The sequence below is a fragment of the Pan troglodytes genome, chromosome 4, assembly GCF_028858775.2.
Source record: "Pan troglodytes isolate AG18354 chromosome 4, NHGRI_mPanTro3-v2.0_pri, whole genome shotgun sequence".
In the NCBI taxonomy this organism is placed as follows: domain Eukaryota; kingdom Metazoa; phylum Chordata; class Mammalia; order Primates; family Hominidae; genus Pan; species Pan troglodytes.
This window is the reverse complement of record NC_072402.2, coordinates 94,646,711-94,672,938: the sequence shown is the minus strand read 5'-3', so window position 1 is coordinate 94,672,938 and position 26,228 is coordinate 94,646,711. Positions and strand designations below refer to the sequence as shown.

General features: G+C 36.1%; 1 protein-coding gene across 13 annotated transcripts in view; it reads right to left on the bottom strand.

Moving 5' to 3' along the window:
- Positions 1 to 26,228, bottom strand: part of LNPEP (leucyl and cystinyl aminopeptidase) — a 105,951-nt gene that overhangs the window by 39,101 nt on the left and 40,622 nt on the right. For all 13 annotated transcript variants that reach the window (XM_063811388.1, XM_009449397.5, XM_063811385.1 and 10 more), the window contains 7 exons: positions 18,777 to 19,617; positions 13,551 to 13,689; positions 12,104 to 12,235; positions 5,366 to 5,486; positions 4,530 to 4,684; positions 2,016 to 2,129; positions 349 to 480 (listed from right to left, as the gene is read on the bottom strand). In XM_063811388.1, the coding sequence (XP_063667458.1) occupies positions 349 to 480; positions 2,016 to 2,129; positions 4,530 to 4,684; positions 5,366 to 5,486; positions 12,104 to 12,235; positions 13,551 to 13,689; positions 18,777 to 19,594 (1,611 nt within the window). In that variant the 5' untranslated portion in view covers positions 19,595 to 19,617. The remainder of the gene's footprint in view (positions 1 to 348; positions 481 to 2,015; positions 2,130 to 4,529; positions 4,685 to 5,365; positions 5,487 to 12,103; positions 12,236 to 13,550; positions 13,690 to 18,776; positions 19,618 to 26,228) is intronic.

The window sequence follows — 26,228 nt, the reverse complement described above, 5'->3', positions numbered from 1 at the left end:
GACAGCATACCTCAATTCTGAGTAACACAGCCAAGAGCTTACTTAGGACCTTCTCTGAACATATTCTACCTGTAGATCTGGAGAGTAAACTGACTTTAAAAGATGCATCGCTATAAGATCTGGTTAATTGTCTGGAATACTAGTCATACAACTTAAGTTAGAGTCAGAGAAAGAAAAAAACCCACAAAAAAGTTATGACCAAGATTTATACAGAAGCAAACATTTTATAGTTTACCATTAATACCTGAAAAACATTTAATCTTTAATCTAAATCACACAGCTTGCTCACATACGAAATTATACGAAATTTTAAACCCACTCCAGCTACCTTTTTGTTCACAGCAATACCTTAAAATAGGAAAGAGAATCAAACATTTCTTCAATTTGTTCTGAAGACTGAACAGATGATGATATTGGATGAGATGAATTTAAGGAATCTTTCCTCATGGTTTTAAATCGAGCATCTAAGAAATCTTCATACTGTCAAAAAATGAAAAGATTAGAATATCACAAGTAGTATCAAATGCAAAAGTATAGTAAATTATTTATGTGAATTAGACTAATTAGTGTGCAATATCATTAGGAAAAAATGACCAGTGTCACTAAACTTCAGGATGTAAGCTTTCAAAAATGTAGGAAGATTGTAAACTTCATGAATATTCCTTAAATTTAAAGATACAATTATAACTTGGCCACATTAAAATTAGCATTTCCTAAACAACAGCATATGGGAAAATTAAGAATCTATTACCAAAGTAAACAAATGCCAACTCTGAGTATCCAAGATGAATATTCTAAAAAGGTTAGCATATATTTTTTTAAATGAAACTTGAAATTTAAAAAGAGAAAGAACAAAAACTGGTCCTTACGCTGATTTCTTATATATAGTCTAGAATTTCTACTAAGAAAATATACATTTCCCTTACCTGAGGTCGGTTTTAAATAAAATGTAACTCTTAAACAGAAGTAATTCTTTAAGAGCTCAGCAGATGAGCTCCCCTAGAACATGTATTAGACATTTTTACACATTCTGGGCACCACCAAGTGGTCAAACTGTGTATCTCATTACTTAATTAAGTAGTATACATGGATTTAGAATATCTTTCTTAGTATTCTAGCTACCACTTGATATTAATTAACATCAATTAATTTCCCCTACCACTTGAAATTTTTCAACAAGCCCTATCTAAAATTTCAAATCAAAAGCTCTTAAGAGTACTTCTGTTTTAAAAGCCATCTTGGATTATAACATCAGGAAGTTTAATAGAAAGTCAAAAAATTTGGGGGTTGGAAGGTATCTTTACACTTTCCCACCTATTGTTTGAATTATCTTGACAATATCTGTCATATCATGTCCTAGTGTGTTTGAATATCCCTAAGTACTGGAAATATTTCCCAAGAGTCTAATACCATAGTGACACCACTATTATACTTCTCTGTACTGAAACGGTATTCCTTGTCTTTGGAAAAAGGCATAAAATGTGGTTTGTACCTTAAAAAGGGCAAATTATTTATTTGTACCAAGCTATATATCACTATCACAAGAATGTACACAGTGATAATAGAGAAACAGTATTGCTATAAAATGTTTTAATTTTTTATCTAATTTTTACACAGGATAAAAAAGTTTAAGTTTACACAGGATAAAAAAGTTTAAATTTTACACAGGATAAAAAAATTTAAATTAGACTTTGCAACTTTAAATTCCTGCAAGCAGAAGAACTATACCTGTGTAAAAGAAAATGTTGCAAAACAATTTAAAATGTTCATCTTAATGACAAAAATATAAAATAATCTTATATAATTTCAGTTTTGAATGAAACACATCAGTAAATAATAGCATCACTTTCATTGTCAAATCTCAAAAGGTATAGATATCAATAACCAAAGTCAAGTTTGGCATACCTTCCTAGAAACATTTTCATTACTCCAGATGCACAGAAAATACATGAAAATGTGATTTGACTATTTTTCCTCCTAGCACTCATAGTAGGCCAAAGAAACCCTGTACTTACACTAGAAAGCTCTTTGAATATTTTTTCCAAAGAGAAATACTCCATGAAAGTGGCAAAACCTTCATTTAGCCATAGGTCATTCCACCACTTCATTGTTACCAGATTGCCAAACCACTGGGGGAGAGAAAACAATTAACCCACAGGATATTTACAGCCTCAGGAATTTTTTAAATAATTGGCTGAAGTGTCATATTAATTAGCTATAACCTGATTACAATATCTTAAAGATATACTGATACTATAGTTAAAACAAACTATATTCAAATTAATTTAGAACTTACAAAAGTTGTATAAATTTACTTTAAAAATAAAATAAAATTTTTAATCTTTTACCTTAACTGAATGGGAAACAAGCAAGAAAGGTTATTAGCATATTTATCAATGTAACAAACATGCAATATAGCATGAATATAGGGAAATAAAAACTTTTTTCGGCCACCTCATAAAGTGAGATTTCCAAGATAATGACATTTTTCTACCTTCTAATATCAAGTTAGTAAGATTATTTTCCATTGTATCTACAACCACCCATGACAACTAAAAAGTCTCTATGTGAGAGATTTTCCTGTAATCAGAAAGCCTATACTTTGTTTCTCCTCAGTTGCCCAAATTGAAGACAGTATTTGCATGATTCAAAACAGAATTCAAACAACATTCCACAATACAGGCTGGGCATTGTGGCTTACACCTGTAATCCCAGTGCTTTAGGAGGGCAAGGCAGGAGGATTGCTAAAGGCCAGGAGTTCAAGCCAGCATGGGCAACATAGAGAGACTCTGTCTCTACAAAAAAATTAAGCCAGGCATGGTGATGTATGCCTGTGGTCCTAGCTACTCGGGAGGATGAGGCGGGAGGATCAGTTGAGCCTACGAGTTCAAAATTGCAGTGAGCTATGATCATGCCACTGCATTCCAGCCTGGGTGACAGAGTGAGATCTTGTTTCTTTAAAAACAAAAAAAAAAGATGGCATATATAAACAAATGAAGTCAGAAAGAGCTTTAAATATTTTCTTCTATGAGGTAGTAAAAAGAAAAGAAAAAGGAAAAAAATAATAGGAGATTCTCCTTAAAAAAATGTATCTAAAAAAATCCTTGAAATGAAAAGTAGTTGTAAAATATGTAATTTGGTCAGTGTGGTCTTGGGCTTATCTCAAATCAGCAGCGAAAGGACGAGGTTACTGCATAAAACAAAACACCTTTGAGAATTACAATAACATTTTTCTAAGATATTATTTTAAAACCTGTTTCAGAGGAAGATGATTTCTAAGTCCTAAAGAGGAAATAACAGAGAAATACTCTCAAATGGTGATGGATGGCTTCAGAAGTAACAGACCTAGAGGAGATCCCCCAAAAGATATCTTATCTATATGACCTATTTTTTTTTGAGATGGAGTTTCACTCTGTTGTCAGGCGGGAGTGCACTGGTGCAAACTCAGCTCACTGCAACATCTGCCTCCTGGGTTCAAGTGATTCTTTTGCCTCAGCCTCCCAAGTAACTAGGATTACAGGCATGCACCACCACGCCCAGCTAATTTTTGTATTTTTAATAGAGACAGGGTTTCACCATGTTGGCCAGGATGGTCTTGATCTCCTGACCTTGTGATACGCCTGCCTCCGCCTCTCAAAGTGCTGAGATTACAGGCGTGAGCCACTGCATCTGGCCCATGCCCTATTTTTAAAGCAAATGAGAATGTGCCCATATGCCAGCTTGTCATGAAGTCTTCACAACGGCTAGATTCATATAAGGTGTTTGATGTAGAAAATAAGCTGACCAGAATACATCCTATTCATATCCTGCCACTGTCATGACATCACCCAAACCATACCCAATGCTAGTTAAGCACCTCATCTAGGGCAAAATAGAGACAAGGTGTTAGGGAAGAATGGGGGTGTTATGTACCCATATAATTTTCTTTCTTTCTCTCCATGTCATACAAACAGTACCTTTGCCATTTTCTCAGAAACCCCCTCTCCAAAATTAACAGAGAACCCCATTCCGGCAGGAGATGAAAAAAAAAAAAAATCCAGCCCTGACAGCTACAGTTTGAGTTGTCAGAAGGGTGCAACTTAGGGAAAGAGATTCTTCCCCACAAAGTTATACTGGGCAATGGGCATTTGTCATAGGTGATGCAGCTGTGTATTACTGAGGGGGAAAAAGAGATCTTGAAGAGATAGCGGCTCTTCATAGCCCAGTGCTGCCACTTATTAGCTGTATGACTTACGGCAAGCCATTTATTTAAACTGAGTCTCAGTTTTCACATATGTAAAATGTGATTAATACCCACCTTAGAGAAGTTGCGAAGTAAGACAGATGTGAAAATGCTTTAACCTGTAAAGTCAAACATCTGATAGCATTTTCATTTGAAAATGAAGTTTGTGTTTAAAAAGCATCTTTCTATTATAAAAGAAGGCAATGCTTAAAAAAAAAAAGAATTATTAGCATCTAAATGCTAACAATAACTCCAGGACATGAAGTAGACCACAGGTGTGACACAGAACAGCCTTGGTTGCTAATACCTGGTGGGCCAGCTCATGAGCAATGATTTTAGTCACCAGCTTTCTATCCGCCATTGAAGAAGTGTTACTGTCATACAGAAGTGTCTCCTCTCGGAAGGTGAGCAAACCCCAATTTTCCATTGCTCCTGCTTCAAAGTCAGGAATAGCCACCAAATCTGGACATAACAGGAAATAAGTGATCAACTTTCCCTCATCTTAGGCATTTTCTACTCAAAGTATTTTATTCAATGGTTTATCACTGTGAAAGCAATGAATTCTTTTTATACTCACAATAAATGGAATCTTCCTTATTCTAGCTCTGTATGCTCTCTACCCACATGTCAGCTGAGGAAGACCTGTTCAAACCCTTTTAGAGTCACTGTTCCACTGTCCCTTAGTGAAGAAAGAGATGCCTAATTCCTTTACAATCAATCAGCTTCCCAGAGCAAGAAGGACAAAGTTCACGGCCAATACTCTACTCTCTAGGACTAGCTCCATGTTGAACAGTACTGAAATGTTCTTGCTTTCCTGAGCTCCCATTACTCAGTTTTTATTATTTAAATAGGGTATTTCTTGGAAGTTAGAATCAGTCAAATTGCAGACTAAGCCATAAGCAAATTCCCACTTATACAGCACCTTTTTAGCAGCCCTATAAACTTAAGTGTTTTAAGCTCCAACTTCAGATATATTCATGAAATCTAAATAATCTTAACAAATACAAACAATTTTTAAAGCATTAATAATGGTTTTTGGTTTTCTCTGCAAACAACTTGGGCAGAACCTCTTTCTAAAAAAATTCACAAAATAAATCTAGGTTCTAATTATAACAAAAATCAGACACACTATTTGATTCTTACCCAATTTCTTAAGTGGGTACTGAATTTCAAAGTAGTTTTGAAAAAACTCAAGAAGCTTCACAGTTGTTTCCAAGGCATAATGAACTTGACCAATCTTTTCTGGTACAGCATATATAGAAACCTAAAGGAAAACATTATGTATGATGCAAGGACAGGTACAATTAAAATGGCATGATACTCAAGTAGCACTGTCAAGACTAGCATATCTGAAAATTCTATAGAATTGTATGAGATCCTTCTGGATAGAAACACTTGCTTATGGTTACTTTAGTCCCAACAGAGTTTAGCAAGTCCCTTCCACACATACAACATTGTTGAAAGACTTACTGATTCCAACCCCGCCCCACACCCCGCCCCGCTTTTTTTTAAGCTAGCAACATCCAAAATAACTACTTTAGGTCATCTTATAGCAACTTATAAGTATTTGCCTATTTAATTTTATGATACTCTTCTCTTCCTCTCCCATTACCTGTAGCTGCCCTTCCTTACTTATGAGGTAAAAAGATTGAGAGTTATTTGAAAGACAAAACTAAATTTTCATCCTTTCAGGACCTCACCGTGCCTGGCATCTAGCAGGCACTCAACACTGAGGAGTCACATCTTATGATGGAGTTAGTTCTAAAGTTAACATATAAGGCATAAATTGCATATTTGTTGAAATTATCCTAGAAAAACCAATTATAGACCAACATATTCTCTTCCAGTAAGTATGGCACAGCCAGTTTTTCTTCCAATGCTGCGGACAGCTAACTTTTTTTTCAGTTGTTGGCTTGTTTTTAAGGATCATGTTGTAAAAATAAATATATTATACAGAGAAACACTTGTTTTATGAGTTGTACACAGAACTAAAACCAACAAAGGGAACAACAGGTTCATGTCTCCCACTGCCCATTCACTCCCGGGTACATACTAAGAGACAAGGCAGATGGAATCATCCTTATTATTAAATTGCAATTCTTGCTCACTCTCTCTTTTTTTGGCTAAATGAATAAATTAAACATATATGATGCGACAAACTATAAACATCTTATTCAGGAAGTATCAAAAGGCAAGTGCTAAACAGCCATGTTCAAAGCAATGGGTTTTACAAAACAGTATTTATTTTTTTCTAATAGATTTTAAAAAGCCCTCTATACTCACCTGGAAAAGTGGGATGTAGATTAGACACAGCAGAAAATAAAAACCTCAAAATGAAGATCTCAACAGGTGGAAAATGGAAACTTTTTGAACAATTCATAATTTGGAAAAAGCACATTGGTGAACTCTTAACTCCAATTTTAGTTTCTCATTAAATGATTTTAAAACTGTCAACAATTTCTCAAAGCAAACAAAAACATAAAGTGGGGAAAGGACATCTTATTCAACAATCAGCAGAGTGAACAGACAACCCACAAAGTGGGAGAAAATCTTCATAATCTATACATCTGACAAAGGCTAATATCTAGAATCTAAAAGGAACTCAAACAAATCAGCAAGAAAATAAAACAATCCCATCAAAAAGTAGGCTAAGGACATGAAAAGACAATTCTCCAAAGAAGATATATAAATAGACAACAAACATTTGGAAAAATGCTCAACATCACTAATGATCAGCAAAATGCAAATCAAAACCACAAAGCGATACCACCTTACTCCTGGTAAAAATGGCCATAACCAAAAAAAATCAGAAAATAATAGATGTTAGCGTAGATGTGGTGAAAAAGGAACACCTTTACACTGCTGGTGGGAATGTAAACTAGTACAACCACTATAGAAAACAGTGTGGAGATTCCTTCAAGAACTAAAAGTAGAGGAATCATTTGATTTGTCAGTCCCACTACTGGGATTGATCAATGAGTGGATAAATAAATTGTGATATATATACATACCATGGAATACTACTCAGCCATAGAAAGGAATGAAATAATGGCAATCGCGGCAACCTGGATGGAATTGGGGACCATTATTCTAAGTAAAGTAACTCAGGAATGGAAAACCAGACATCGTATGTATGTTCTCACTCATAAGTGGGAGCTAAGCTATGAGGATGCAAAGGCATAAGAATGATACAATGGACTTTGGGAACATGGAGGAAAGGGTGGGAGGGGAGTGAGGGATAAAAGATGACACATTGGGTGCAGTCTACACTGCTTGGGTGATGTGTGCACCAAAATCTCAGAAATCACCACTAAAGAACTTATCCATGTAACTGAACACCACCTGTTCCCCAAAAACCTCTTAAAATAAAGCAAAAAACTGTCAACAATTTCTAAGAGGTCAAATAGGTTTCAACCATATTGTCTTTATGTGAGGCTTCAGTCTATAGAACATATGCATTAATCATAGAAATATGGAGGTGGCATAAAAATTAAACAATATAGAATGTTTAAGTAAATGAACAAAAAATGAAATATATAGGCTCTGTATTTACAGTGCTGGGGTTCAAATCTCTGCTATCTGTATGACCTTAAGCAGGCTAGTTAACCTTACTTTCCTTATCCATAAAACGGGGATAAAAGTGGCTCCTACCCTCACAGAGTTGCTGTGAGGATTAAGCTAATACATGTATAGAACTTAGATTAGTGCGTGACACAATGTCTAAGTGTTCAATAAATGATAGTTATTGTTATTACAAATAGACTCCCATCGGAATTGAGGCAAAATATGTGTGAACAGAATATTTGTGGTTACTACTGGAAGAATTATATGTATAGAACTGGAGTTAACCAATTAAAAATATGTAGCTTTCTAAAGTAACAAGGGAAGAAATTTATTCTCCCATATTATGTAGCCAACCGTACTTCATTAGCCCAGCCTTCTAACACCTGAAGCCCTTGATACAGGACTGTGACCACAGCTTACTGAATTCAGTCACCGCCTACAAGCTGATCCTACTTACTGCATTTCCTGCATCTTTCCCCTACAGAAGTCAGTTTTAATATACACACACACACGCACGTGCACCTGACATACAATTTTTAAATCTTCAGCTATCATTATAAATAACTGTAACAAGATCAATAGAATTTAAGACAAGTCTTTATTAGCTGTACCTATTCTTTCCAGACAAACATATCTTGTGTTACAGTTGCCTCAATAATCTAGAAGATGGCACCCCAATAGAAACATCACCCATACCTCCAGATTACTCCTAAAACATTCTTCTGCCACACACACCATTTGGCAACTCCCATCACTGAGCACCTTTCCTTAGAGGACAAGCCAGGAGAAAAAGTTCACATGAAACTGAACTTTGACCAGAGGGTCCACTTATTCCCATCTCTGGAATACAATGATTAGGAAAAAATGTAGTTTAATACTTTCTCTTCCTTTCTACTTCTTTTTCTTTTCCTTAAAAGAACATCTGTAATGAGTTCTTACGAGAGATAAATAATCTGGTCATTATAATTATTATAAAGCTTTTCTAAGAGCAACAGATGCAGTAAGAAATAGAGAGAGCAACATAGCTCAGCAAAGGAAGTCTTGAACAGCATTCTGGACTTGGTAAGAGTACTCTAAACATTGTTAAATAAAAGTCAATCGGCACTCAGGCCTTAAAACTTACAACCTGAAACTTTTCTTGACAGATCTCTTTCAAAGATCTTATAGGAGATTTCTAAAAACACAACTAGAAAGATCCCTGATCAGCTCTCAAAGAAGGTTAACACTGAGCAATAACAGATTTAAGATTTGCTCTATTTCTTACTTAATATATAATAATATATATAAATATATAATATATATTATTATATATTATAATATATATATTATATATAATATATATTAAATTATATATAATATAATATATATTATTATATATAATATATATTACATTATATATTATATATTAATATATAATATATTATATTATATATAATTATATAATATATATTACATTATATATTATATATTAATATATAATATATTATATTATATATAATTATATAATATATATTACATTATATATTATATATTAATATATAATATATTATATTATATATAATTATATAATATATAATATATAATTATATATAATATAATATATATTATATATAATTATATATTATATATTATTATATGTAATATATTATATATAATTATATATTATATATTATTATATGTAATATATTATATATATAAATTATATATAATATATAATATATATATCATATATACGCAAATATTATACACTTACACACACACACATATATATATACTGAGAAAGGATGAGAGCAGTCTACTTAAGGGCCCATAGCTAGTAAGCTGTCTAGGAGGGATTTCAACCCAATTAGACTCCAGAGTCTATGTTTAACCATGTTGTTTCCTAATACAGGTAAATAAAAGGCAAAAAAGAAAACATAGTCATCTAAAACTTCTCTATCTCTTCCTCTTTCCACACACATACACACAAGCATGCACATGCACACACATATATGAGAATGCAGTGTGTATGTGGGCAATGAATAATTCAGCTTGCCTAGATGAAAGAATTCATAATGAGGCAATTAGAAATATAGCTGAATTTGCCAGAAGTATGGTTTAAACCTGTAATCCCAGCACTTTGGGAGGCTGAGGCAGGAGGATTGCTTGAGCCCAGGAGTTTAAGCTGGCCTGAGCAACATAGCAAGATGCCTCTACAAAAAATTAAAAAAAAAAACAAAACACCTAGCCAAGTATGGTGGCAGGTGCCTGTCTGTAGTCCCAATGACTTGGGAGAGAATCACTTGAGCCCAGAACTTTAATGTTACGGTGAGCTATGATTGCACCATGTACTCCAGCCTGGGTGGCAGAGTGAGACCCTGTCACTAAAAAAATTTTTAAAAAAGATCCCAGCACTTTGGGAGGCTGAGGCGGGCGGATCACAAGGTCAGGATTTAGAGACCAGCAGGCCAAATAGTGAAACCTCATCTCTACCAAAAATACAAAAAATTAGCCGGGCGTGGTGGAGGGCACCTGTAATCCCAGCTGCTCAGGAGGCTGAGGCAGGAGAATTGCTTGAACCCGGGAGGCAGAGGTTGCGGTGAACCGAAATTGTGCCACTTGTACTCCACCCCAGGCGACAGTGCGAGACTCTGTCTCCAAAAAAAAAGAAAAAGAAAAAGAAAAAAGAAAGATCAGTGTGCAGATGGGTGGAAAAAATAAATTTTAAACAAGAAAAGAAATATTGCTGAATTTATAAGGAAGGCCTTGATTATCAAATGATGAATCTGAATGTAATCCTACAGGTAGTGTGAAGCAAACACAGCAGATGAGAGAAAGAGGGAAAAAGGAAGAGAGAGAGTGAAGAGGAAGGAAGAAAAGAAGGGGGGAAAATGCCAAGACTGCATACATTTTGGGATACATAAAAAGTGCTGGGGGTTTTATACCAATGAGTATTAAGAACTACAAAAAAGAGATAATTAAAGTGCTATGAAAGATCAGAGAGGGAATGATTAATTCCAGCTGGGGAAAGAAAGAAATGCTTCATGGAGAAGGTAGTATTCAGCTGAGTCTTGAAGCAGCAGCAAACCTGACTCTTTTAGATTGGGCTTCTTGGGCTTTATCAAGGCTGCAAACTCTAAATCAAAGGCTAAATATGTAGTGCAACACCTGAAGTGGAATTAATTGAATTATTTCAGATTTAAGCCAGTCATAATATCCTTTTGAAAGGATTCTGAAAAATCCTTGACATAAAGTCTTTCAATCCAAAGGTGAGTGAACCATTATTTAGCACTTAATATTACAGTCTACACTTACCATTAAAAACTTAGTTTACTTTTTGAGTAGCATCATTAAAGGCATACAGTATTATTACTGATAAATCACCAGAGAATCCTTATCTCTGTCCTTATCTCTGAGAGGTATGGGATAGACATGATAGTCTTTTCTAATAGGAAACATATACCCTTTTGAAGTAGCAAAATGATAAGATCCAAGTATCCTGTGATTAATATAAAGCTCTTTAGTCTAGAAAGGAAACCCAAAACTAGCAGTATATTCCCTGGTAGAGCTCAAAAATACGAAAACAGAAACTAAGACATTCTATCATATTTCTATCATCAAGAATAATTGTTTTTAGTTTAATAAATATGATAGAATGCCTTTTCTCCTTCTATGTTGTCAGTATTTGAAAAAATTAACTTTATTAAGTTTCTACTATGAAATCAAAGTATAAAATCCAATCAAATAATCATTTACAAACAGGTACAAATGACAAAGAAAAACAGAAGAGTCTAATTTTGGCAAAATACAGATAAACCAGACCCTTAACTAAATAGACAATCTTATTCATTAGGAAGAGGAATCTCATCAGGATTTGCTTTGAAAAAAGGGAGGACTCATCTAATTTTTACAACCTAGAGCTATCGAATATGTAGCCACTAGTCACATGAACACTGCTGAACACTTGAAATATGGTTAGTGAGACTGAGGAAGTGAATTTTAAATTGTATTTAATTTTTATTTATTTAAATCTAAATATTCCCCCTAAGGCTAGTGGCTATCACTCAGTTCTAAAAGCTTTAGTATACATATAGTGTCTTACTAAAATTCTCTTTAAAAGTAAAATTTTTTAAAACTTGAAAATTATTGACTTTCAGCTATTAAATTAGTAACAGTAAATAACAGCTAAGCAAAAAAGTAGCATTTCTGGTATAAAATGTCAGAGTGTGATCTAAAAGCTTATTTATTTCACACAGCAAATACCAGGAATCGTTAAAGCAAGAGGTCCTCTGAACCTCTTGTGACACAGGCTTTCAGACAATTACCACATCAACATACCAGGGTTCCATTTACGTCCCGACTCAGGTTCTTCATCTCTCCCACAATGAAAGCAACCAAGTAAGTGCTCATCTTCACACTCTCAGAAAACTCATCCTGAACAAGTCCATCGTCTAGAACGACTGATGACTTCTACAAGCAAAGGGGAAAAGACAGTTCTGTAACTGTAGGAATAAATGGCAATAACAAACAAACTGAGAAACTGAAAATTCAAATAGGAAATAAGTGGTAAAGATGCTAGCATATTATAACCTCTCAGTATGAATTTCTGCAAAGAGCATGGCTCCTAGTCTCAGTCTGTTGTACCATCCTTCTTCCTGAGGACATATGGAGCACAGTGAAACTCCTCAAGGAGTTTTTAGTCCCAAAGATGACCAAATAAATGTTAAGTTAAAGATAGTCACGGTGGTTCTGCTTCTCCCATTAGAACACCTCCAAAACCAAAATCCTTCCTTATGACCTGGGATTGCTCCACTCTACTGCTACAAATACATCCACAGAAGGAGCTCTAGCTGCGACATCCCTTCAAATGATCTGAAATGGCTTCATGGGGTGCCATGTTGAGGACCCCCAAGAAAGCTTAGTGGGAACAAAGTCAGTAGTAAGTCATTAGAGAAGTCTGCAGCAGACACAAAATGAGGGAATGTAGGCAACCTTATAGAATTTTCCAACCACAAATTAAAGTAGGCATCTGCCTCTTTAGAGAAAGATGAAGGTGAAGAGTATGGCTGAGTGTGCAGAGTAAGCTGGTACAGTGCTGTCTTGTTACAGATTATGCTCTCTGCTGCCTACAGGATTGGCTCCATAGCCTGCTGGGTATGGCTGCTGCTCCTCTCCCTTAGCCACATGGGCCCAGGAGGCTCCTATCAAGCTGCACAGTCCCTCAGGTGTCTAAGACCAAAAAAAAAAAAAAAGGATCCCCTAGGCTCCAGGTTTTGTTTGGCATAAAAACAATTATTGGTTTCACCCTCACTGCATCCCACACAGAGCTAACATCTAAGAAAGAGGCTCCTGTTCTAGTTGTCAATCTCCATATTATAACAATATTGGTTTTTCATTTACCAATAAAACAACAAAAAGAGTTATTATTCAACACTCTCAAATAACAGTTTAGAATAGCAAATTCATCCTGTCTCAGAAAATATTACTCTAATCTTGTGCTAGTTCATTGTATTAATATTTGCACAACTTAATATACAATGCACACTCACATTTCCTATCCACACATTCCAAGTCCAGCAGGTCTTTCTCTTTCCTCAAGTCCTCCTCAAGGTGACTTCCCAACTGATGCCAATATATTTTAATTTTTATTTAAGTATTTTAAGGAAGAATATTAATGTATATGATTTTAATCATTCTCAACTGTAGTCTGGCAAAGAGGAATTTAAGTGTTCTTAAAGAAAGAGACCCATTCAAAGATTTTTACATTCAAGGAACAGAACAGTACCTTAGGCATATTTGATAAAGCGGTGTATTGCTCATCCCTTATGATCTTGATGATAAAAGTGGCTTTAAATGCTGGTTCATCAAAACAAGGAAAAGCAGATCTTGCTGCCAGGGGTTCAAACTGAGTTGCTGCAAAGTACCTAAAACAAACACAAATTCAATCCAGTAGTTACTGAGCACCTACTGTACAAGGCACCCTGCCAAGTATACTAAGATAAATATGTTACAATCCTAGTTACTAAAGGATCTGCAATAAACTGGGAAAGGCAGAGGTTTATACAATGAACAGAAACTTACGTCAGGCTGTAAATCATGTCCTAACAATGAAAATAAAGCAGTGGGAACAAAGGGAAGGAAACAAATTCTGACTAGAGGTTGAAGATATTATAAGGAAACATGCAGAAAACCTGAAGAGGGCCTAAAAAGATGAGTATTTGAAAAGGTAAAGAATGGAAGAAAGTATACTCTGGAAAGAGTGGGTAACACAAGTGTGGCAAGCCAGATCTCACTAACGCAGGCCTCCATAACAACTGTTTCAGTACTGGCTGAGTGGTTAAGTTAAATATTAAAAGCCAGTGCCCTTATACAAAGGCTGGAATTTAACAAAAGCCCACCAAGAGTTTTGCCTGGGTCTTAAAGCATGACAAAATAATGAAGGAATTTTTAACAGGACCCATTTAGGATTAAATAAGTTTTATTGGAGGGTCTGAAGAAACTCCCCAGGCCTCCACAAACAATTACGGGAGGTCTGAAGGAACTCCCCAAACCTCCGTGATTTAGCAGGAGACAACATAAGGGTAATCACCCCAGCACCTGGACCCATTTAGATTAAGTAAATTTACTGAGGCTCAAGAGGAAGGTCTTCAAGACTCGGACCTTAGTTATGGATTAAAAGAAGTTAATCACTTATGTCTTTAGAGAAATGCACACTTACATGTAAACATATAGTTTAGAAGGTATATAAGCTCTGGAAAACTTTGTAATTTTGAGTTGGTCTGGCAATAATTTCCAGGCCTTCTCCCTATATAACTGGTTATAGAAATAAAAAGTCTCTTCCCAGTTCATCTGCATCTCGTTTTGGGGCAGCAAAAAATAGCAGCCTGACCCTCGGTTTGGTCCGGGAACACAAGAGAGCAGTGCATGTGCAGAAACTGGGGGTGGCTGTCCAGTGTGGCTGGAGATGAAGCCACAAAGGTAGGCTGCAACTGGCCACTGAGGTTTTAAAAAGGTTTCTGATGGAAGATTATTAAGAAGGGTGGTCATTAATTGCTGCGAATTATCTGTACAGACTCTGGCTTCACGATACCAAACCTCAAATTCACAGCTTGCATTTTCATGAAGACTGAAAAAATTAGGTGTCCTGTAGTATTCTGGTTTCCTTTACTCGCCTCAGAGATTAAAAAAAAATTCCTCCTCTTTCTGTAGCACACCAGCAACAGTTGAGAATACGACACAGAAAAATCCTCAATTACAGTCCAGGCCAGGTGGCTCACACCTGAAATCCCAACACTTTGGGAGGCCAAGGTGGGCGGATCACTTGAGATCAGGAGTTTGAGACCAGCCAGGCCAACATGGTGAAACCTCATCTCTACTTAAAAATATAAAAATTAGCCAGGCATGGTAGCACATGCCTGTAATCCCAGCTACTCAGGAGACAGAGGCAGGAGAATCGCTTGCACCTGGGAGGCAGAGGCTGCAGTCAGCCAAGATTGCACCACGGCACTCCAACCTGGGCGACAGAGCAAGATGCTGTCTCAAGGGAAAAAAAAAGAAAAGTCCTCGATTACAGGTTGGTGGAAAAGCATAAAAAGAAACAAGGAGAAATGCAGATTTTCAGTTAAGTAAAAGAATAACTAGATCTGAACTTGGGAGATCATCCCAGCGTGGCTATAATCACGGCAAATATGGCCCTGGTGTGCATATTTCAGGTACCAATCAATATAGCACATATACAACCACCACTTGGAGGTGGTAGCCTCTCTCATTTTGGGCTTAGTTTCCACTACTAGAAGATAAGGAGAAAAGAAAGAGTATGAGATTTGGAGTCAGAAGACCCAGACTCTATAATTTACTAACCACATGACTTTGGGCAAATCAGTAACCTACATCTCATACATCTCAATGTCCTTACATCTCATACATCTCAACGTCCTTAACAGTTAAATTAGGACTGAGATAGAATCCACTGCCAAACACCAGGGTTTTTGTTAGAATCAAATAAAAATATTTATAATAAAAACGACTTGTATACCATATGGTCCTAAAGATTAGGATTTTTGTTAGAATCAAATAAAACTATCTATAATAAAAACTACTTGTATATCATATGGTCCTAAATAGATATTTATTACAAATGCAAGATAGTCCTAACTTCTTCCACACTTAAAATTTGTGTGCTTTTTTTGTTTTGTATTCTTTTGTTTTTGCTTTTTTTCTGTTAAGGATGTGTGCCCAAATAACTGTTGCTATCGGATTGGGTAAACTGCAAGAAAGGTAGCAATCAACATACATGAAACAATTTACACATATTATGTTTCTAACATTTCATTTCTTCAACCCACCCCCAACATTCTTATGTAGTTAACAGAAGATTTTGGAAGAGAAGCATAAGGGACCAGGGAATAAAGTTTGATGTTATCCCTACTATTCATACAAGAGAGACCCACCACTTTTGGATAAAAATTAGATCATAACACACTAAGGCGAAAAAGCCTTAAACTGTTGTTAAGAGATCCAATCATAACTATCTCACATAAAAATCCCTTTGAGAAGGCTGCTGCTTGATAATACTTATAACCTGTTCTATCTATGCTGAATAACTTGAAGCTTATTCTTTCACTGGAGAGTATATTTCCTTTCTGAAATACTAAAGTTGAACACTTTATCAAGTAGTGTTCAAGACAATTACAAATTAACTGGGGATAAGAGAATTTTAAGCACTGGAGATAACAATGTACAAAGGAAAGCAAGTATGAACTAGAGAGGCAGTGCACCATGGTGGTGAAGAATGTGGCTTCTGCAGTTAAAATGACCTTGAGTTTGAGTTCTCCCTCTGCTATCTGCTTGCCATGAGATGCTGGATAAGTTACTTTATGTGCCTCTGCTCCCTTAGCTGTAAAATGAATATAATGTTAACATCTATCTCTTAGAGAGTTTGACAGAATAAAAGACTAAACACGTAAGAGGCTTGGAACAGTTTCCAGCCCTTCAGTTCCAGGTGAATACTGGCTATTATTATCATCAGAAAGTTCACCATAGCAGGTGAGAACTATGAGAAAGAAAAAACAAGGGTAGATCAAAAACGGTCTTGAATTAAATTCTGTTAGAAACGAGGAACTGCTGAAACACATCCCTATCCTGAATTTGTTTACTAGTTCTTAGTATCAGTTTGTTATCTAGGACTTTAAGCCTATCATAAACAACTTTGAGATTTAACTCCAAGGTTACTGACTGTCTCTGTCTCTTAGATCACATGGGTAAAGTTCCCTTACAACAAGCAGCGTCTATGCAAGGTGTCTGACGTTTACATACAATGGTTTTCCAATCAACAAGAAATACGTTCTTAGTATGCAAACAGACTTTTAGGACATGTGCCCTAGCCATCTCTTCCCATCAGAATATTGACCCTGGAATCCTTGTACTCGTTAACTATTTAATGGGAGGAATAAATACAGCAGAGTAATGTGATTTTTGGTACGGCCACTTGTTGACTCTTGCCATGGGCTGGATTGAGTTGTGGAAAATGTCAGAAAAATGAAATATGTTTCTTTAAGATTAAGAAATAGAGTATTATAAAACAGTATTTTACAACCTATTAAAATAAATTAGTACGTGAAACTCTGCTATTCAAAACAAAATAAAAGTATCAGTAAAATGAATCCCCCAAGTGATAGTATATCTTGATTCCAGGTAAATGTTTAGATTATTTATACCTTTCAAGATGTCTGAAAACTATAATTCAAAGCCATTTTTTTTGTCTTTCTCTCTTTTAATTTGGCTTACTTCTATTAGAGAAGCTTTTATAAATTTTTCTTCTCTGAGGTATGATTAGAATACATATTTATACTGGTAGATAAACTAATTAAGGGATGTATTTCTTGTTTTTACATATAGCTTACATTTCCTGGGGATAATAGGCATTATAGAAGGAGAACTAAAGGCAAGAACTTTCAAGTTCCCATTGCAATTATACATTTGTGTTCAATGCCAGATCTCATGCAAGAATTGAAATGCAGGGCCAGTATGCCATTTATTTTAAAAGTATTACATAGAGGGAAAATAAAATAAAAATTATTTATCTGAATAGAATTATGGATCTTGCTTGGTCTCTTTCTCCATTTAAGAAGGATCAAAAAGTTTCCTTTAGATGTAGAATACTCATTTCTAACTATTTCTCTTAATATGTCAACATACATTAGCCAAATGGTCAGCATCAGTAATTCACATACTGTTTTACAGAGTAATATGAGAGAATGTTCCAATTGCATAAAGCAGATGTCGTGAGGATTTTGTGCACAAGACAACTGATATCACTGCTACTTAAGAATAACCTCCGTACTGTGTGAACTCCATCTTCCCAGAATTTCAAACTACATGCTATGAATGCTAAGATTAAAGTACTAAATATATAGTCCAAATAGGGAGCTGAATAATTTTATATTTTGTCTCACCTTTTTTTCTGAACCAAATTAAGTCTCTCCTAGACCTTAAAAAAAATTTCCACCAGAAATCCAAAATAGACTGGCATTTTAAAAAATAATAAACCAGTAAAGATTAAGGATATTAAAAATGATATATGTAAGCACACCACACTTCACACTTCTTCATGCCCTCTTTCTGTATTTCACTAAGTACCTCCTGAAAGTTCTGCACATTAGGAAAATAGGTCTTAAAGAATAACTCCTCTTTACTCTGCTTCCCAACAGCCTTCATGAGGTGACAGAAAACTAGATTCACCTTAAAAATGTGAAAAACTCAAGATAACAAGTTTTGGATATAATCTTTATCCATCCTTTTCCACCAGCACACCCCTATCTCCACCCCACCATGATATATGCTCAAGGCTTTGACTAAGAGAGATAATATATTGTTCTAAATCACCATTCTACTATTTTGTATATAACTTCCTAAATTAAAAAAAAAATCACAATTCTGGTGTGGACAAAGGGATCTATATTGCAGAAGTTATCAGAGCGTAAAACCAGAATCATTTAAGAGGGCTACCTACTTTTTCTCATTACTTTCATCTGTGTAGGAGAAGCCATAAAACCCATAATAAGAACTAGATATATTTGCCGAGTACTCTATCTTCAACGTATAATTGTGCCCTGCTAGAAGGGCTTCGGGGGCGACAATGGCGATCTGTCCATGATATGCATATTCCAGGATCTCAGCTTGTTTTTCTTGGCTTGAAACTGCTGACATAAAGGTCACTCTTGAAATATTATGACCTGTGCTATGAAGAATGATATTCCATGTGACCTGAAGAGCCTGAACTGAAATTGTCACAGAACCCCTGAATGTCATCGAGGTTAGGTTCGGGTGTAGGTTGAGTTCATAGCGTAGTGGCACAACGGCAGTGGGAAGCCTGATCTGTGCCCATGGAAACAATTTCCCATTTGTTGCAAATGGCTGAATTAGTCCAATTGACTGGTTTTTTTTATGGCAGCCTTCTTTGGTAAAGGTACATCTGGGCAGTAAGTAAATCACCATGATTACAGAAACAGCAACCACGATGACAAAAGCACAGACCACCATGGTCCTTGCAGAGGGTACTGAACAAGCCCCATCTGGGCTCTGCCTGTAACCAGTTGCACTGTTCCGAAGGCCTGAGCTTCTATTCATGAAGGACATGCCCAGCAGCTTTGCTGATGACTCATAATCCTCTTCATCCTCCTCCATCTCATGCTCACCAAGACCCCGCACCAGCAGTCGGGAACCCCGGGGCTCATATTCCACCTCATCAGGCTCTAGAGGATGTAAACAAGGCTCTTTGGCTAAATCCACCACATCTGGTTCTTCCTCAAACATGCTGTTTTCAATCATATTCCTGGGGAGCTGAAGCCGATCTAAAAAACCAAAACATAAGAACAAGGCACAGAGTTAGAAAAAAAAAAGCTCATAATATTAATAACATGTCTTCTACCTAGACCACATTTAAACTAAGAATTTTTTTAAGTCACTAAGACTTATTTCCATCTCAGAGCTACTGAATTAAATAAGATGTTTATACCATTGAGTCATCCATTAAAAACTAAAACATAAATAAAAGTATACCACAGTTATGAAACAAGAAAGCTAAATAAACAGGCTATTATATTTTTAAAAAGTTAGCTGAGATAATATATTAATTTCCTTAATATACTCCTGCCCCACAACCTGGGACCCTGCCCTGGGCTTGAGAGGGCCCTGTTTTGGCATTCCTCTGACTATGTCTGTCCCCACCAGACGAGGAGTCAGTAGGATCAAAGGGATGTGCCCACCTACAGTCCACGGTTCCCCTTCTAGGGTTTGGGCACTGCAATCCCAGAATTTCTGTCCAACAGGCCTCAAATCTGCTTCCAAGGTATTTGTGGGTCTCATCCCTGAGTCTCATTCTCTCTAGGGAGCACAAGCTGGTATGCCCATTTCTAAGATTGAGTGTGGCTAAGCAACAGGATGGGTTATTGTTTTCCCCTGAAAGAGGAATGTTTCTGTCCCACAGCAAATGGGAAGCAGCAAATTATATAGGAAATTTCCATAAGCAAGAAATGATTTTTAAAAAGACCAAAAGACAATAAAAGTCAGATACAATTATAATTCAATCTGTTTTTCATGCTTCCATGGCTTTCAGAAGTACAACATATTTCCATGGGAAACAACCATACTGCACACCGTGAGTGTTAGTGGATCTCAGTGGGAGCTTTTACAAACTACAACAAACCACACCTTCCGATTTGCCAAAATCACTGAGAAAAAAGACTCTAGAAGTAGAAGGGTCGATAATCCCCCATATATCAGTACTTCCTAGGATTAGATCGTTCAATATTTTTTATTTAAAATTCATACAATTTTAGTTTTTAAGGGATCTCAAAAGTTATCAAATTGAAACCTCCACTAATCTTCCCTACAAGGGAAGATACTTTATACCTATCATTTCTAACCCTTACAACAATCCTATAAAATGGCAAGTATTCTATTTTAGACATGAGAAAATAGAAAAAGAGAAATAGATTAATTCGTCTTCATAAAGTCACACAGCTATTTAGTCATAAAACTGATATTAAAGCGCAGGTCTAAAAATTTGATTCAAAAGTTTATGCTCTTTTCATTATATTGCATCCCTCTACTCAAACTAATTCAATAAAAGATGAGAGCCCTGAATTATTTATTTTATACCTGGCAATGAAGTTGCTAAGAGTATTATTTCACCATCAGGAGAGCAAAGCTTACAAAAAACTACTGAATATCTAGCTTAAGATAAATGCTATGTATTTTGTGCTATTCAACAAACACTGTAATGGTGGAAACTCTTCATCCATAAAACATATTATTGATAAATATTAGGATAAAATTTGCAGTTTTGCTGTTCAGTGTGGCCTGTGACCCTGCAGCATTTGCATCACATTGCAGCTTGTTAGAAACGCAGCCTCTGAAGTCTCCACCTAGAATACGAATTTTAACAAATCCTCGGGTGCTGCACGTGCACTTAAGTTTGAGAGGCACTGGTATAAGCATCTTCCATGGTCAGATCCCAGCCAGCACTAAATACCATTCCTGAGTATGCTCTGGCCATCCCAAACTGCTTACTATTTTGAGCATAGGCCAGGCAGCTATTCCACGCTATCCTCCACATGTCTCTTTTTCTTTTCTGTTCCCTCTGCTTGCAGTGTCATCATCTCCCTTTCCCATGCCCATCCACCTGATATTCCGTACCTCAGCTTAACTTGCTACAACACAAATTAAGAAACGTTCTCTTTTTTTGTTTTTCCTTTGTCTTTATTACCTTTAAAAAATAAACTTTCTTTTCATTTAACTTCACCCATTTCTGCTTTGGGGAGCATATGGATCACAATGAGGTTACCTTTTCCTGACTCCTCTCCAACCTGAACTGTATACAAGTTATGCTACTTTAAAATTTTTATTTGAATAAAACTTCTAATCATTTTCTAGGTATGAGTTTAGCATTCTGCCATCTACCCATCTACTATGAAAGAAGAAGGGTTCTAACATACTGCTTTTGGGAATATAATCTCCTAAACTTCCTATAGTGCCCCAATTTCTTGTAAAAAAAAAAAAGTATGTTCTGTTTTGATAGTTAATAGTGTTTTGGGTCATACACTTCATTAACAGAGCAAATATTGCTGTATTCAATTTTTTTAAATTGCTTTTAAAACTCTTAATGATTAGAAAGTTTCTATAGTAGTTTTTTGGTTCCTGGCACACTGCTGTAGACTAGCTTAATTTTTTTTTTTTAATTTAAAAATGTCTAAAAAGGCCTTTTTTGACTTTTTTACCACACATGGGAAGATTATGCTCTCAGGCATTTGCCCCATGTGTTTTGTTCTGTGTCAGGCCTAATGCAGACAACAATGGGTTCTGTACAGCATGGTTTTATTTACTATATTTCTGAACTAACTCCAGGTACAATCTCAGCTTAATATTTAGAGCATTCCCATCTCTCAATTCTGTCCCCTTAGAACTTTGTTGCTGTGTTTTTGTATTCTTCTGCCATGCCATTTAAAGCCAAGAGATATTCTACAGTTTGACAATTTGGCATCTCCTGTCTGCATGTCATTAATTTCAAATCTTCTGACAAGGGCTTAGTCAGATGTCTGCCTAAATCCAAATAACTTACTTTTATTATTTCACTCCCAGTCAGAATAATACCAACGTAGAATTTTAATCTTTCAGAAATGGAGATCACATCAACCCATTTGCTATATTTCGCTGTGCAATATAGAAGCACAGTTTTTTTTTGTATGCACAATCATATCAAGTTAAATACATCAAATCAGGGAAAATCACTTTTATTACAGGTATCCCATGAAGATACATGAAGGTACTTCAAGCCTATTTAAGAAAATGTTGATTTGATTCTTAAGTCAGTACACTTTGATTTTGGCATTAAATTGTAACATAACACATGATTACCCCTTGCTTGATGGGATTTATTCCTACTGAAAGAAGGGATCCTAAAGAAACAGGGAATTTTCTAAAACCTCTTAAATCCACATATAGAAGCTATCTATAAGTCAAAGCAAAGAACCTTCTACTGAAATGTTTCAGTTTTAAATAACATAGGCCCATGTGGTTATAATCTAAGAGAACTGAAGACATTTCTTTTCATCAGATACTGTGAACTAGCACTCCTCAATGTTGTTTGTGGCCCAGTGCCAATGTGCAAAAGTGTGACCCATCTGGGACAGGATATACATAGACTATTAGTACCCAAGAACTTTTATGACAATTTGACAGAGTAATTTTTATGTGTGTTGAATTTAATAATGTATAAAACTGAGCTATTTTTGTATGTCTTTTTTCATTTCATTTTTCTAATTAATTTTTTTATATGCTACAAAATTTCTGCAACAGATTAAAAATTAAAAAAACAGAAACAATAAACCCTGGTTCTTCGGCTCAGATAATGTGAGAAGCAGTGAGTTAGACTGTCACTATAATGGCAATAACAGTCAAGATAAAGTTCTTAACTATGTCAGCAGCAGTGAGAATAAAGAGGAGGGTATGATTACAAGTCACGTCAAAAAGGTAGATGCACAAGAACTGATACTACCTCGGGCTAGATGGACCTGCAGGGTAGGAGACAGAGAAAAGTCTATGTCAATTCCCTTTACATTCCAACTTGTATAACTGAAAAGAAGGAATGTCATTCACTGAGATTGAGAATATAGTCTTTCACATTTTCTAATTTTTTTTGAGGCAAGGAAGGAGAGAACAGGATTATGAGATGGCATTCAGTGTAGGATATATCTGTCAGATAACCAGGTGGAGATGTTTGATTAATAGAGTTAAAGGCCTGATTTTAGGTAGACGTTAAAATCCTGGCTTTTCCACTGACCTCAAACAGGTTACCTTTCTTAGCCTCAATTTCCTCACCTATAAATGTGGGAAACAGTGCTATTTTGTAGAATTGTTAAAAGGATTATGTTACGTGGGTTTAGAGCTCAAGAGAGTGATCTGGGTGGAAGATTCAGGTTTCCGAATCACCTGTGCAGATATGGTCATTAAAACCATGCAGATAAATGAGACTATCGAAAGGGAGACTCAGGGAGGATCAGCATTTAAGAGCTGGGTGGCCAGAGGAAGAAGGTCAGCAAAGGAGAAAAAGAAATGGACTAAAGGTAGGAAAATCAGAGGAGTGGCATCCCAGAAACCTAAAGCAGGATTTCATAAAGATGAAAGTGGCCAGCATTAAATATTTTAGAAAGGTCAAGTAAAATGAGGCCTAGAGAGACCCTTACATTTGGTAACCAGGGAACCAGTGACTTTAATAGTGAGAGTAGAAGCCTGATTCCAGGGGCCCAAAGAAGAAATGGAAAGTTAACAAAAGAAAACAAGGACTGCAGACTATTCTTTGAAGATATGTAGTTGTTTATCAAGGAAAAAACATAGGGATAAACTAAAGGAAAATGTGGTATAGACAAAACTTAAATCCTTTTGTTTTTCATTCGTCTGTGTTTAAGATGGGAACAACTTGGGCATGTATTTCTGCAGGAAAGGAACAGTAAAGAAAGACAAAATGTGGAGGTGAAGGAGTAGGGGAGGGAAAATGCTGGCGTAGCATCCAGAGGGACAGGGAGAGTGTACAAGAAAATGATGGGAGCTAAGTGCTCTCCCTCCAAGCCTGGAGGACAGGAGGTAAAGACAGAGAAGAGGCATGTGCATGAGCACAAAACAGCAGAGAGCCTTCATGTTCTCTGTGACAAGTGCAAGCAAAGACATCTGCCCAGAGCTAAAGGCAAGTTGTTGGGAAGGCATAGGGGCTTGAGCAGAATGAGGGACAGGTGCCATAGGAGAGGGCCAAGGAGTGGTGACCCCAAGACAAGCATGACTGAGAAGGTCAGAAACCCCAGTGGAATTTGTCATACCACAAATCTCTAAAAAACATCTTCAGCAGTTCTTACCAGCCCAGGTCTAAAAGAAGAGAAGTGTTATGTGTATTTTACCACAATAAAAGTTAAACAAAATGTTTATAAAAGGTAGAGAAAGCACATTGTTAGGCAGGGTTAAACATATAGGGAGGATGTGGTGAGAAGGCAAATTTACAGTGCATAGAGGCTACCGGCAAGAGAGCAAGTCATCAATTGAGGGATACAATTTAGAAGACAGGACAAAAAGCGAAGCCATGACAAACAACATTAACAGCAACTTGAACTAAAAGAAGCAAACTTCTCACAGACTTTAAAAGGATTAAAGCTTTAAGCTGCCATCACATTTTCTGAGAAAATGTAATAGGATGTACAGTTGTCCCTAGGCATCTGTGGGGGATTCATTCCAGGGCTCCCTGTGAAACCAAAATCCAGAAATGCTCAAGTCCCTTCTATAGAATGCTGTAATATTTGCATCTAATCTTTGCATATCCTCCCACATACTTTAAATCATCTCTAGACTACTTATGATATCCAATCCATTGTAAATGCTATATAAATAGTTGTTATACTGTTATTTTTTAGAGAATAGTAACAAGGAAAAAAGTCTAATATTCTTCTGAGGCCCCTATGACATATTTATATAGAACTATAAGTTCCAAGTATGGGACAGCACTTAAAATATTTTCTAGATAAATTTCCAAACTGATGACTAAGTATCACATAAAGTAACTACTTCCCTAATGAGAATACTCTTCTATCAAAAAAAATTCTATTTTTTTTTAAGTTTAAGCTTAAAAAGAAAGAAAAACACTAGAATTTAGAACCAAAAAGACGTGATTTTTTTCTGGGTAGGTCCAAATGGACAAAACACTACCCAACCCCCGCTAAACCCATACTCAAAGAAAATCTCTTCCTGTTAATTACAGTGCTCATGAGAAGTTACAAGTTTAGGTGTATCTTATCTCACCAGAATCTGAAGGGCAGTCATTAACAGCAAACAAGTTTTGAAGATGTATCTAAGTCGTCCCTTTTCCTGACAACTGTTTGTGTAACACCTCAATGTATAAGCAGTGGCATAAAATATGAAAATGTAAAGTCCCGCACGCATTACTACTTTACCCCTAGTATATTGTGCTTTTTCACAACACCTTTAATTTTCTAGTTCAGAGGCCCAAGGTCATGACATTGGAGCAAGATCCAAGTAAGGTCTTTCTTCTGCTGCCCCTCACCCTGACTTTGTCTCCCTTGTGAAGAGAAAAGTAAATGGATGACTGAGGGTGGGAGGCGAGATCAGCGAGCAATGATTTAGTCCATGAGCACACTGGGAGAGACTTCAACTTTCAATATAACAGAGTAATTGGTACCAGATTATCATTCCTCTCATAAACAACTATTAAACTAGACAAAACGATACACCTGTTTGCACATACTAGCTAACAGAGTGTGACCTCTGAGTGAAGGAACAGGTGAGCCCACAATCACTCTGGTTCTCTGGGGACAATTTCCCAACTGTAGTTCAGCAAGCTAGGGTCTAAGCAGAGCAGTGCTGGTGAAGGGGGGCACGTGCAGAGGGGAGTCACAGAAGTTTG